Source organism: Jaculus jaculus, chromosome 13, assembly GCF_020740685.1.
Source record: "Jaculus jaculus isolate mJacJac1 chromosome 13, mJacJac1.mat.Y.cur, whole genome shotgun sequence".
NCBI classification, from domain to species: Eukaryota; Metazoa; Chordata; class Mammalia; order Rodentia; family Dipodidae; genus Jaculus; species Jaculus jaculus.
Genome location: NC_059114.1, coordinates 9,631,999 through 9,644,617, shown reverse-complemented (window position 1 = coordinate 9,644,617; position 12,619 = coordinate 9,631,999). Strand labels below are relative to the sequence as shown.

General features: G+C 46.2%; 1 protein-coding gene across 4 annotated transcripts in view; it reads right to left on the bottom strand.

Moving 5' to 3' along the window:
- Window positions 1–11,544, bottom strand: part of Nf2 (NF2, moesin-ezrin-radixin like (MERLIN) tumor suppressor) — a 107,495-nt gene extending 95,951 nt beyond the window's left edge. For 2 of the 4 annotated variants that reach the window (XM_045132386.1, XM_045132385.1), the window contains exon 1: window positions 11,092–11,542. In XM_045132386.1, the coding sequence (XP_044988321.1) occupies window positions 11,092–11,205 (114 nt within the window). In that variant the 5' untranslated portion in view covers window positions 11,206–11,542. Of the gene's footprint in view, window positions 1–11,091 lie in introns of all 4 variants that reach the window. The other 2 variants (XM_045132388.1, XM_045132387.1) reach the window with 2 other exon arrangements.
- Window positions 11,545–12,619: the final 1,075 nt, after the last annotated feature.

Here is a 12,619-nt window from a genome sequence, read left to right as displayed (position 1 = left end):
CCTGCGAAGCCTAAGGACCCTGGTTCAAGTCTACAGGTCCCACGTAAGCCAGATGTACATGGTGGCACATGCATCTGGAGTTTGTTTGCAGAGTGGCTAGAGGCCCTGGCACACCCATTCTCACACTCCCTCTACCTCTCTCTGTCTCAAATAAATAAATAAAAATAAAAATATATTTTTTAAATAAAATAAATAAAAACTTTGTAAGGGGGTTGGGTCGGGCTGTCATTAAAGGCACTTGCTTGCAAAGCTGCCCATGTGGGTTTAATTCCCTAGCACCCTCATAAAGGCAGATGCAGAAAGTGGCACACATGTCTAGTGTTTATTTATAGTGGCAAAAGACCCTAATGTGTGCACACACGCACACATAAATAAATATTTGTTTTGGACTAGAGAGATGCCTTAGCAGTTAAGTCACATGCCAGCAAAGCTTAAGGACCCAGATTCAATTCTCCAGGTCCCACATAAGCCAGACACGCATGAAGGCAGAATTAGGAGGAATGCCATGAGTTCAAGGACACCCTGAGACTATATGTTGAATTCCAGGTCAACCTGAGCTAGAGTGAGACCCTACCTCAAAAACACAACGAAAAATAAAAAGCTCTCACTCTCTGATCACTTGGGGACTTCCAGCTGTGGGTGAGTTTTTCCCTCGGCTGGACCTGGGTTGGCTTGGTCCAGGCCTAGGCCCAGGCCCAGTCCCAGGCCCAAGCCCAGGTGGGAGGGCCCCCTAGCCCTTACTCTCCACATGCGGTCTTTATCTCCTCCAGCTCCCCACATGGCAGGAACTCCTTGAACTTTTTCTCTTTTCTTTCCACGCTTTTCCCCCAGATCTGTATCTGGTCACATGGGCTCCTGGGCTACACATGGCCCAAATGGGCTTTTGGGCACCTCGTAGTGTGCTTCTCTTCTCCCCATTCAATTTCCCCTCACCTCCCAGCCTTCCCCTTTCCACACCCCTTTGTAAAATCTGAATAAAGTGTGGTATTTTAAAAATAAGAAAAAAAAAAACAGGCTGGGGAAATAGCTTAGTGGTTAAGGCCTACAAAGCCTAAGGGCCACAGTTCGACTCCCCAGGACCCACATAAGCCAGATGCAAAAGGGGGCACATGCGTTTGGAGTTCATTTGCAGTGGCTGAAGGCCCTGATGCACCCATTCTCTCTATCTGCCTCTTTCTCTCAAATAAATAAATGCATTTATAAAAAAATATTTTTAAGAAAAACAAAAGAGATAAAAAGAATTATCCACACTAAATGTCAGCAGTGACAAGGCTGGTATTATTGTCATCTTTGGGTCAGGAAATCAGTTTTTAAAAAAGGAGAAAAAAACTAGGCATGGTGTTAAATGTCCATAATCCGAGGACTTCGGAGGTGGAGATACAAAGGATCAGCAGTCCAAGGTTATTTGTAGCTATACAGCAAGTTCAAGGGCAGCCTGGGCTATATGAATCCATGTCATTCCACCCTTCCCAGAAAAAAAATAGCTCAGTGGTGTTTGCCTGGTGTGCATGGGTTCAATCCTCCAGAATACTCTTTCCTAACAAAAGTATGGCTGAAGAAATGTCAAATAAACTGTCCTGCAGGCCAGTTTCTCGTACTCTCTTCAACATTTAGCAAATACTTAGATCAATGGTCACAAAACTATGGTTCACAAGACAAATGCAACTGACCTTATTCTTATTCAGCTCTCAGAATGATTTTTACTCTTTTTTAATTTTCTTTTTTTTTTTTTTACTAGTCAAATTAATTTTAAAAAAGATTTTCGTTTCATTTAGCCTGGGGAACGACATCCCTCGGGCTGTGCAAAGCAACGAGGGCCAAGAAGACACGGGAGGTGGGCTCACTCTATTTTTTTATTTTTATATTTATTTATTTGAGGTAGAGTCTTGCTGTAGCTCAGGCTAACCTGAAATTCACTATGTAGTCTCAGGGTGGCCTTGAACTCATGGTGATCCTCCTACCTCTGCCTCTAGAGTGCTGGGATTAAAGGCATATGCCACCATGCCCAGACTAAATATTTTTTATTTTTACATTTTGAATTTTAAAGAAAATTTTATCAATTGTAAAAATTACATGAGCCAGGCATGGTGGCACACCCTATTGCTGAAGACTCCACATACTTGGGCTGCAAAATCACTGAGAAATCCTGCTAGAACTGAGCTGAAAACTTCCTCCATGTAGACCAGCTGACAGAAAGCTGGAAAAAGCTACACTACATGCTGTTCAATGGAAGAGAGAGAAATCACCAGTGGAGATACTCAACAGTGGACATTGCAAGCCTTACATATGGCCAGCCAGGCCAAATGAGCCAATGGGTACAATAGTGAGATGTCTGTTATGGGGGAAACTGACTGCCCTCTAATGGGACTGGAGGCCTGCTCCATGGGAGGGAATACATGCCTGATAATGAACACCTACAATAGGGGTAGTCATGAGCCCTAGGGGTGTAACGTCTGCTGGTATCTGGCTAAATGTATATACTATGCTCACCAAACTGCCCAATAAGCACTCCTCTTAATGTTCACACCCATATATTAATACTACTCTCACTTTTAGTTAGACAACCTTCTCTTTTCAGATGGCAGTGACCTTGGGATAACTCAGAAGGCACCATGGTGCTAAGAAGTAACAGTGAAGTACTCAGCACTGAAATATCTCAATCACATCTTCCAAGGCTCAGGGTCCATTGCAGAAGAGGTGGCAGAAAGAATTTAAGAGGCAAAGGATGGGTAGGACTCCTTACAAAGTGCTCCCCCCAGACATAAAATGGCCTGGATATCCATGACCTCACAGTGCCTGGCACTACCTACACAAGACCATCATAATAGGAGGAAAAGATGATATCAAAATAGAAGACAGACTGGTTGAGAGGGGGAAGAAGTATAATGGAGAGTGGAGTTTAAAAGGGGAAAGTGGGGGTAGGGAGGGAATTATAATGGATTACTGTCAACAACTATGGAAGTTGTCAATTAAAAAAAAAATTCTGGGGTTGGAGGGATGGCTTAGCAGTTAAGGTGCTTGCCTGCAAAGCCAAAGGACACAGGTTTGATTCCCTAGTACCCACATAAGCCAGATGCACAAAGTGGTACATGCATCTGGAGTTTATTCGCAGTGGCTGGAGGCCCATTCATTCCCTCTCTCTCCCTCCCTCCCTCCCTCCCTCCCTCCCTCTCCCTCTTTCCCTCTCTCTAAATAAATAAAAATAAAATGTTTTTTAAAAAATTTTGAAGCCGGGTGTGGTGGCTCATGCCTGTAATCCCAGCACTCGGGAGGCAGAGGTGGGAGGATTGCCGTGAGTTCAAGGCTACCCTGAGACTCCATAGTGAATTCCAGGTCAGCCTGGGCTACAGTGAGACCCTACCTCAAAAAAAAAAAAAAATTTTGAGGTCCGGGCATGGTGGCACACATCTTTAATCCCATCACTCTGAAGGCAGATATAGGAGGATTGCCATGAGTTCAAGGCCACCCTGAGACTACATAGTGAATTCCAGGTCAGCCTGAACTACAGTAAAACCCTACCTTAAAAAAAAAAAAAGGCTGGAGGGATGGCTTAGTGGTTAAGGTGTTTGCCTGCATAGCCAAAGGATCTAGATTCCATTCCCCAGGACCCACACTAGCCAGATGCACAAGGGGGCGCAAGCATCTGGAGTTGTTTGCAGTGGCTGGAGGCCCTGGCACACCCATTCTCTCTTTCTCTCTCTCCCTCATTCTTTCAAATAAATAAATAAATAAAATATTTTTTTAAAAATCTGGGCAAGCACATGAATGGAATTATGTGTTCTGAGACTGGGTTATTCCCCTTAGCATATTTTCAAGGCCAATTCATGTTGTAACATGTACTGATGCTTCATTCCGTTTCATTGCCAAATACTATACACAGTATGGATACATTATATCTTGAGTACACATTCATAGGTTGATGCACAATTGAGAGATTTTCACATTTGGCAATTAGGAATAACCTGTTAAAAACTTACAAGTTCCTCTGTAGACACATTTTCATCTCTCTTTGGTAGACAGATGCCAAGTAGAAATTGCTTGGTCATACAGTAACTCTATATTTAACTGTCTGTAGAACCGTCACACTGTTTTTCATAATGGCCTTTTCTCCACATTTCCATCAACATTACATGATTTTCACTGTTTGATTTTGTTTTGTTTTGTTTTGTTTTTTTGAGGTAGGGTCATTAGGCTTTGCAGGTAAGCACCTTAACTGCTGAGCTATGTCTCCAATCCCCTCACTATACTTTTGATTTAGTTTCCTAATGACAAATGACACTATCTTTACATGGGCTTATTTCATGTGTCCTCCTACCTCAGCATTAAGAGTGCTAGAATTAAAGGCATGTGCCACCATGCCTAGCAAAATTTTTTTCCAAAATATTTTATTTTTCATGGGGGGGGGGCAGAGAGAGAAAAAAAATTGGCATACCAGGGCCTCCAGCCATTACAAACTCCAGATGTAAACACCACTTTGTACATCTGGCTTTACATGGGTACTGGGGAATCTAGGAATCTAACCTAGGTCATTAGGCATTACAGGCAAGCATCTCAACCAAGAAGCCTTCTATCCAGCCTATAATTCTTTTTACATATTGCCAAACTTGGTTTGCTAATAATTTGGTTGCAAATTTTGTTTCTCTTTGAGACATTGTTCTGTAGTTCCTTTCCTAGTGATGTCCTTGTCTGGTCTGGGTACTAGTACAATGTTAGTCTCACAAAACTATTTCATGGGCCAGGCTTGGTGGCCATACACCTTGAATGCTGCACTTGGGAGGTAGAGGAGGAGGACTACTGAGTGAGCTCCAGGTCAGCCTGGGCTACTGTGAGACTCTTCCTCGGGGGCTGGAGAGATGGCTTGGCAGTTAAGCACTTGCCTGCAAAGCCAAAGGACCCAGGTTTCATTCTCCAGGACCCACATAAGCCAGATACACAAGGTGCCACAAGCATCTGAAGTTCATCTGCAGTGGCTGAAGGCCCTGGTGTGCCCATTCTCCCAATCTCTCTCTAACAAATAAAATAAAATGAAGTTTATGAAAAAAAGAAAAAAAAAAAACTAGCTGGGTGTGGTGGTGCATGCCTTTAATCCCAGCACTCAGGAGGCAGAGGTAGAGGATCACCATGAGTTCGAGGCCACCCTGAGACTACATAGTGAATTCCAGGTCAGCCTGGACCAGAGTGAGACCCTACCTCAAAAAAAAAAAAAAAAAAAAAAAAATGGGGCTAGGGACACAGTTTAGTAGCAGATCATTTACCTCAATAAGCAAGGCACTGGTTTAATCCCCAGTGCCCCAAATGAGTAAGTAAATAAACATTATTTTTAAAGTTTTTGTGAAGAAAAAAAAAAAAACAGAATTGATACCTGCTATAGTAACACACCCCTTTAGCCCCAGCACTTGGGAGGCAGAGGTAAGAGGATCACTGTGAGTTCCTGGCCAGCCTGGGACTACAGAGTGAGTTCCAAGTCAGCCTAAGTGAGACTCTACCTTAAAAAGAAAACAAAGTTTGAGAGCTGGGGAGATGACTCAATGGAAAAAGGCACTTGCTTGCAAAGCCTGCTGGTCCAGGTTCAATTTCCCAGTACTCACATAATGCCAGATGCACAATGTGTCACATGCATCTGGAGTTCATTTGCAGTGGCAAGAGACCTGGAGCCAGCCTGCCTGCCCTCCCTCCTTCCCTCCCTTCCTTCTTTCCTTCTCCTCCCTCCCTCCCTCCCTCTCTCTCTCTTTCTCTCTCTCACATACACACACACACAAAAGTGCTGAGATGAGGGCTGGAGAGATGGCTTAGCAGTTAAGCGCTTGCCTGTGAAGCCTAAGGACCCCGGTTCAAGGCTCGGTTCCCCAGGTCCCACGTTTGCCAGATGCACAAGGGGGCGCACGCGTCTGGAGTTCATTTGCAGAGGCTGGAAGCCCTGGTGCGCCCATTCTCTCTCTCTCCCTCTATCTGTCTTTCTCTCTGTGTCTGTCGCTCTCAAATAAATAAATTAAAAAATTTAAAAAAAAAAGTGCTGAGATGAAAGGGGTGTACCACCATGCCCAGCAATAAATGAATATATATATATATATATATATGCATGTATATATATATAAACATATATATAGCTTTTGTTTGCTTGTTTGTGTAGTTTTAGGTAGGGTCTCACTCTAACTCAGGCTGACCTGGAATTAACTATATACTCTCAAGGTAGCTTCAAACTCACAGCAATTCTCCTACCTCTGCCCCGAGTACTGGGATTAAAGGTGTGTGCCACCATGCCGAGCTAATAAAAATATTTTTTAAAGAGTTTATGATGCCAGATGTGGTGGCGCACATGTTTAATACCAGCACCTGGAAGGCAGAGGTAGGAAAAAAAATTGTAAGAATTGTGTCAATTCTTCTTGGATGCTAGAATTCATTGGTAAAGAAATCATGGTCTCTAGTGAGTAGACCCTGAACTTTTCTTTGTGGGTAGTTTTTTATTACTAATTTATTTGGCGGGGGGGATTGTCAAGATATGGTCTCACTGTAGCCCAGGCTGACCTGGAATTTACTATGTAATCTCAGGGTGGCCTCTAACTCAAGGTGATCCTCCTACCCCTCTGCCTCACAAGTGCTGAGATTTCATGTTGGTTTTTTTTTTTTAATTTTTTTAATTTACTTGCAAGGAGACAGGGAGGGAGAAAGAGAGATAGAATGGGTGCATCAGGGCCTCTTGCTGCTGCAAATAAACTCCAGATATATGCACCACTTTGTACATCTGGCATGCTTTGCAAGCAAGCAGCTTTATTTAACTGCTGAACCATCTTCCCAGCCACTTTTTTTGTGTCATTTTTGGCAACTATGTCATATATGTAAAACATTTCTACCTACTATATGCCCAACAATCTAATATATATGTATATTTTTATATATAACTACTTCTTCTAATATTTTCTTTTTATTTATTCGTTTGAGAGAAACAGAAAGAGACAGAACAGGCATGCCAGGGCCTCCTGCCACTGCAAACAAACTCCAGACACATGCGCCACCTTGTGCACCTGGCTTACATGAGTCCTAGGGAATTGAACTTGGGTCCTTTGGCTTTGCAGGCAAGTGCCAACTACTTTTTTTTTTTTCAGGTTTTTTTTTTGTGTGTGTTTATTCTTATTTATTTATTTGAGAGTGACAGAAAGAGAAAGAGGAAGTTAGATAGAGAAAGGGTGCACCAGGGCCTCCAGCCAATACAAACGAACTACAGATGCATGCGCCACCTTGTGCATCTGGCTTATGTGGGTCTTGGGGAATGGAGCCTCAAACCAGGGTCCTTAGGCTTCACAGGCAAGCACTTAACCACTAGCCCATCTCTCCAGCCTAAATTTTTTAATTAATTTTTATTTGAGGCAGAGAAAGAACACCAGGGCTTCTAGCCACTACAAACAACCTCTAGTTATAAGGGCCACCTTGTGCATCTGGCTAACATGGGACCTGGAGAATCAAATCCTTAGGCTTCACAGGCAAGTGCCTTAACCACTAAGCCATCTCTCCAGCCCTGGGAGCACGTCTTTAATCCCAGCAATTGGGAGGCACAGGTAAGAGGATTGCTGTTAAATTCAAGGCCAACCTGAAACTACATAGTGAATTCCAAGTCAGCCTGGGCTACAGCAAGACACTGCCTTGAAAAACCAAAAAAGAAAAAGAAAGAAGGAGAAAAGCATTACCTTCTATACTTAAATAACTACCTTTACTAATGCTTTGTTTTTTCATATTTAAGAGGTTTTTGTTTGTTTTTTGGTGTTGCAATATATATGATATATGCATGTGTGCACACATTTGAGAGGGTTTTTTTTGGTTTTTTTGTTTGTTTGTTTGTCTTGTCAAGGTAGGGTCTTGCTTTAGCCCAGGCTGACCTGGAATTCACTATGTATTCTCAGGCTGGCCTCAAACTCATGGCAATCCTCCTACCTCTGCCTCCCGAGTGCTGGAATTAAAGGCGTGCACCACCACACCCAGCTTTTTGAGGAATTTTTTGCTCATCAGAGGAAGTATTGGAGTGGCCTGTACCACAAGTAGGGACTGTATAGGAAAGGGAAGCTCCATCTCTCAGGTGCAATCACCCAGGACTTAGCCTCAGCAACAAGTAGCTCTAAATAGGCTAAGTGACAGGAAGTCCTGCTCCCTACAGAAGAAAGCCAAATGACAGGGAGCTGGGGAGAGGGGTCCTGTGTAAGGGGTTGAAGCAGTATGGAGTGAACTCTCCATGTAGCTGAGCAGAAATGGAGAAGGATGGTCTTGATCCAAATACTATGGCCTTTTGCTTTTCATATTACATTTTCATAGATTTCTTAAACTGACATGTCTTCATTTGCTGTTCACCCTTACAACCATTTCCAAAACATATAGTTTTATTTTCTTTAATAATTTGCCGCAGGACTTTTTTTTCCTCAAGGTAGGGTCTTGCTCTAGCTCAGACTGACCTGGAATTCACTATGTAGTCTCAGGGTGGGCTCAAACTGACGGCGATCCTCCTACCTCTAACTGCAGAGGGCTGGGATTAAAGGCATGTGCCACCACACCCGGCTCTTCTTTTTTATACATATATTTTATTTTTCCACTGGAGAAACAAACAGGAAGAATAGTCATGCCAAAGACTCCAGTCACTGCAAATAAACTCTAGATGCATGCACCACTTTGGACATCTGGCTTTACGTGGGTATTGGGGTGAACCAGGGCCATCAGGCTCTGCAAGCAAGTGCCTTTAACCTCTGAGCCATCTCTCCAGCCCATACCATTTTTTGGAGGTGGCTCTTTTTGTTGTTGTTGTTCAAGTTAGGGTCTCACTGTAGCTCAGGCTGACCTGGAATTCATTATGTAGTCTCAGACTGGCCTCAAACTCAAACTCCTACCTCGGCCTCCAAGTGCTGGAATTAAAGGTTTGCACCACCATGCTCAGCAGCTCTTCTTTATGTTAGAGAATCTTGTTATAGGTAGCTTAGGCTGCCCTTGAACTCACAATTCTCTGGCATCAGTCTCCTAAGAGCAGGGATTACATGTGTGTCACACCTGACCCAAAGTTTTTCACCAAGAAGCGTTTGGGGATTTCTCTCCACCAGCCATCAGTCACACAAAACAATTATTTTCTACAACAGACACAAGCGTCCTTCAATTCAATTCAATTCTGACACAATCTAGCTAGAAGAGTCAGATCCCACAGGTAGAGGGCTCAGCTGCACCAGAGCGGCTCCCACTCCTGATGCCAACCAATCAATCACAAGCCTTGAGACCAGTTGCAAGCTGAGTCCCCACGCTCCCTGTTTGACTGTCAACTTGACAGGACCTAGAACCACCAGTGAGGGCTGGTAATTAAGTTAGGCTCTGGGCATTCCTGCAAGGGAATATTAATGAGGTGAACTGAGGTGGGAAGCCCACTTCAACTGTGGGCAGCACCATTAGGTTGGCGGAGGTCCTAGACTGGATATAAAGGAAAAAGGCAGTTACGCAATAGCATTCATCGCTCTGCTTCCTCACTGTGGACTGAATGCGGCCAGACCTGTGCCTAGATCCCACCATATCCTCCTCGCCATGACGGACTGTGAGCGCATAGAAACCCTTCCTTCCTTAAGTTGCTTCTGGTCAGGAATTTGCGCACAACAACGAGAAAGTAGCCAATACAGTTAATTTACTAGACTACCTTACAAAACTTGGGGAACTTATGTTCACCTTGTTATTTATTTTCTAAAATATTTTTATTTATTAGCAAGGAGAGACAGAAAGAAAAAAATGAGAGAGAATGGGTGTACCAGGGCTTTTCAACACTGTAAATGAACTACAGACACATGTGGGGTCATTTCATGCATCTGGTTTTACATGGGTACTGGATAATCAAACCTAGGCCATCAGGCTTTGCAAGCAAAAGGCTTTTAACGGCTGAGCCATCCCTCCAACCCTTCACCTTTTTATTATCAAGGATATTACAAGGGCTACTGATGAAAGAATGTGTAAGGTATGGCATGTGGGAAGGAGTAAAGAGTTTCTATGTCTATACTTGTCTACACTACCCTCCAGCAATCTCCCTACATTCAGCCAGCTGGAAGCTCTCCAAACCCTGCCCTTTTATGGAGGGTTTATGAAGGTTTCACTATATAGGCATGATTGATTTACACTGGCCATTGGTGATCAATTTAACCTTCAGTCCCTCTCTCTGCCTCCATGCTGAGGGACAGGCTGCATAGCCCCAACCTCTAATGATGCTTGGCCAGCCTTGTGGCCCTTCCCCCGCCCCCAACACACACAAACCCATCCTGAAGCTTACCCACAGCCTGCCAGCAACAGTCAACTCACTAGCACACAAAAAGACAGTTATCACTTTGGAAATTCCAAGGATTTTAATAGTGGGTTCCCCCCCCCCCAAAAAAGCAAATCTTAACCCCACAGTGTCACAGGTTCCTACCTCACTGGGTTTTTGTAAGGGCTAAATGTGTAAATGACACTTAGTGATAGAAAGCTTGCACAGCATGCACAAGACCCCTAAATACTCGGTCCCCCTACCCCGCTCCAGAACCTCTCCACACAAGTATTCAGTCAATCGTTCATAGTTGTTTATCAAAGCCATGCTGGAAAGTCTAAAGATACCATCTCTTTCCTGGGAGTTACTTCCAGAAGTTTAAGGTTTGGGAAAGAGATACAGACTTTCCCAGGTCGACTAGATGTAACTTTCAATACCTCTGAATACACTGAAAAAAGAACTCCCATAGAGTTTTCTGCACCTTACACGGTAAATCAGTTCCTTACTACAAAAGGCTTCCCGGCCTGGGCCTCTTCCAATACCAATGAATGAAAACAAGTGGCAATTAACTTGTAACTTTGGGCACTTGGGGGCCTAGACGGTCCCTTCCGGGTTCTGACTGTCTCTCGGTGTACGGCCGGAAAGAAGAGGATGGACACAGAATTCCTCAGGCTTCCACTCGGACTGTCACGGCGGGCAAGGGTTTACCCCCGTGGGTGCCGGAGGCAGCGCCCCGGAGGCCACGCGAGCTGGGGGGCGGCGGGGGGTGGGGGAGTCTCCCTCGCCGCCGCCCGTCGGGGGTGTGTGATGGGGGGGAAGGAAGGAGGCTGCCGTCCGACGTTTACCTCGCAGTTGAACTCCATCTCTGCGTCCATGGTGACGATCCGCACCGTGAATGTCTTGGGCTGCTTCCTCTTGAGCGAGCTGAAGCTCATGCGGGAAGCGATGGCTCCGGCCATGGCGCGGGGCGGGGGTGGGAGGGGGGGGTTGCGTGTGGATGGAAGGGGGGGTTCAGGCCTGGGACCCTCTCACCGTCCCCCTCACTCCCCGCAAGGCCTGCGGCTCTCGACCTCTATTAGCCTCCCTGGAGGAGCTGCACAGGCCTCCTCAGGGCCACCATGGTGGCCGGTGGACCGGCCCAGGGCAGATGGAGGCTGCGCGGGTCCCCAGCCACCAGCATGGGCCGCGAGGACCTTCCCCACCAGCACCACCACCTCCTCCACCACCGGGAACTGGGAAGGAGAGTTAGGGGGCAGGCCCTGACGGCGACGGGGCGGGACGTTGGCGAAGGTCGCAGATGGGGGGGGGAGGGAGGGCAGTGGTGGGAACCGACGGGGCGGGCGTGGGACGCCCCGTCAGACGGGAACCCTAGACGGCCGCCGCTCCGACGCCCGCGCGCCTCGCAGCGGCAGGCCGCGCACTAGCCCGGGCGCGCACGCGCGTGGCTGTCACCGCGTTCCGCTCCGCGCGCCCGCGGGAAGCCTTCCCACCTCCTCCACTCCCCCCGCCCCCCTCCACACACACACAGACTCCGCCTGCTCCCGGCGCTGCCCACCGGCTCCCAGGACGCGGCACACGGCACAGCTAAACTTGTTAAGCGCACACCGGACGCCGTGATTGGCTGCAAAGTCCCAGAGGAAGGCGGGACTTTTGGCTTGGGCCCGCCCCCGTCTGCGCGACTCCACCAATTGAAAGTGCCACTGTGACCAGAGGCGCGGGCTTGCGCCCGGCGTTGATTGGTCGGAGCAGTAGTCCGTCTGAACGCTTTTGTTTGTGGAGGACACGCCTACTCTAGCAAGATTGATTGAGACGGCGCAGACCTCAGCGCCTTCGTGTGGGAAACTTGTGGGGCCTTCCCTGCTCCATCTACTAGATACCTGCCCGGGGAGTCATCACGTTTAGGACACCAGGTGGATGGATGGTCACACTGGCACTTAAACTGCACGCGCTGGACCTCTGTGTTTCTCAAACTTGTGTGTGTGTGTGTCTATGTGTTTTCGAGGTAAGGTGTCATTTCTGCCCAGGCTGACCTGGAATTCATTATGTAGTCTCATGCTAGCCTGGAACTCATGGCGCCCTTCTACCTCTGCTTCCTGAGTGCTGGCATTAAAGGCGTGTGCCTCCACTCCAGTCTTCAAACTTTTTTACAAAATATTTATTTATTTATTTATTTGCAAGGAGAATGAGCAAGAGGAAGAGAGAATGGGCGTGCTGGGATTAAAGGAGTGCACCACTGCTCCTGGCCTCCTTTTACTTTTTCTATTTTATTTATTTATTTATTTATATTTCGGAGAAAGAGAAATAATTGGTGCTCCAGGACCTCAGCCACTGAAATCGAACTCCAGACGCTCGTGCCACCTAGTGAGGCAATGC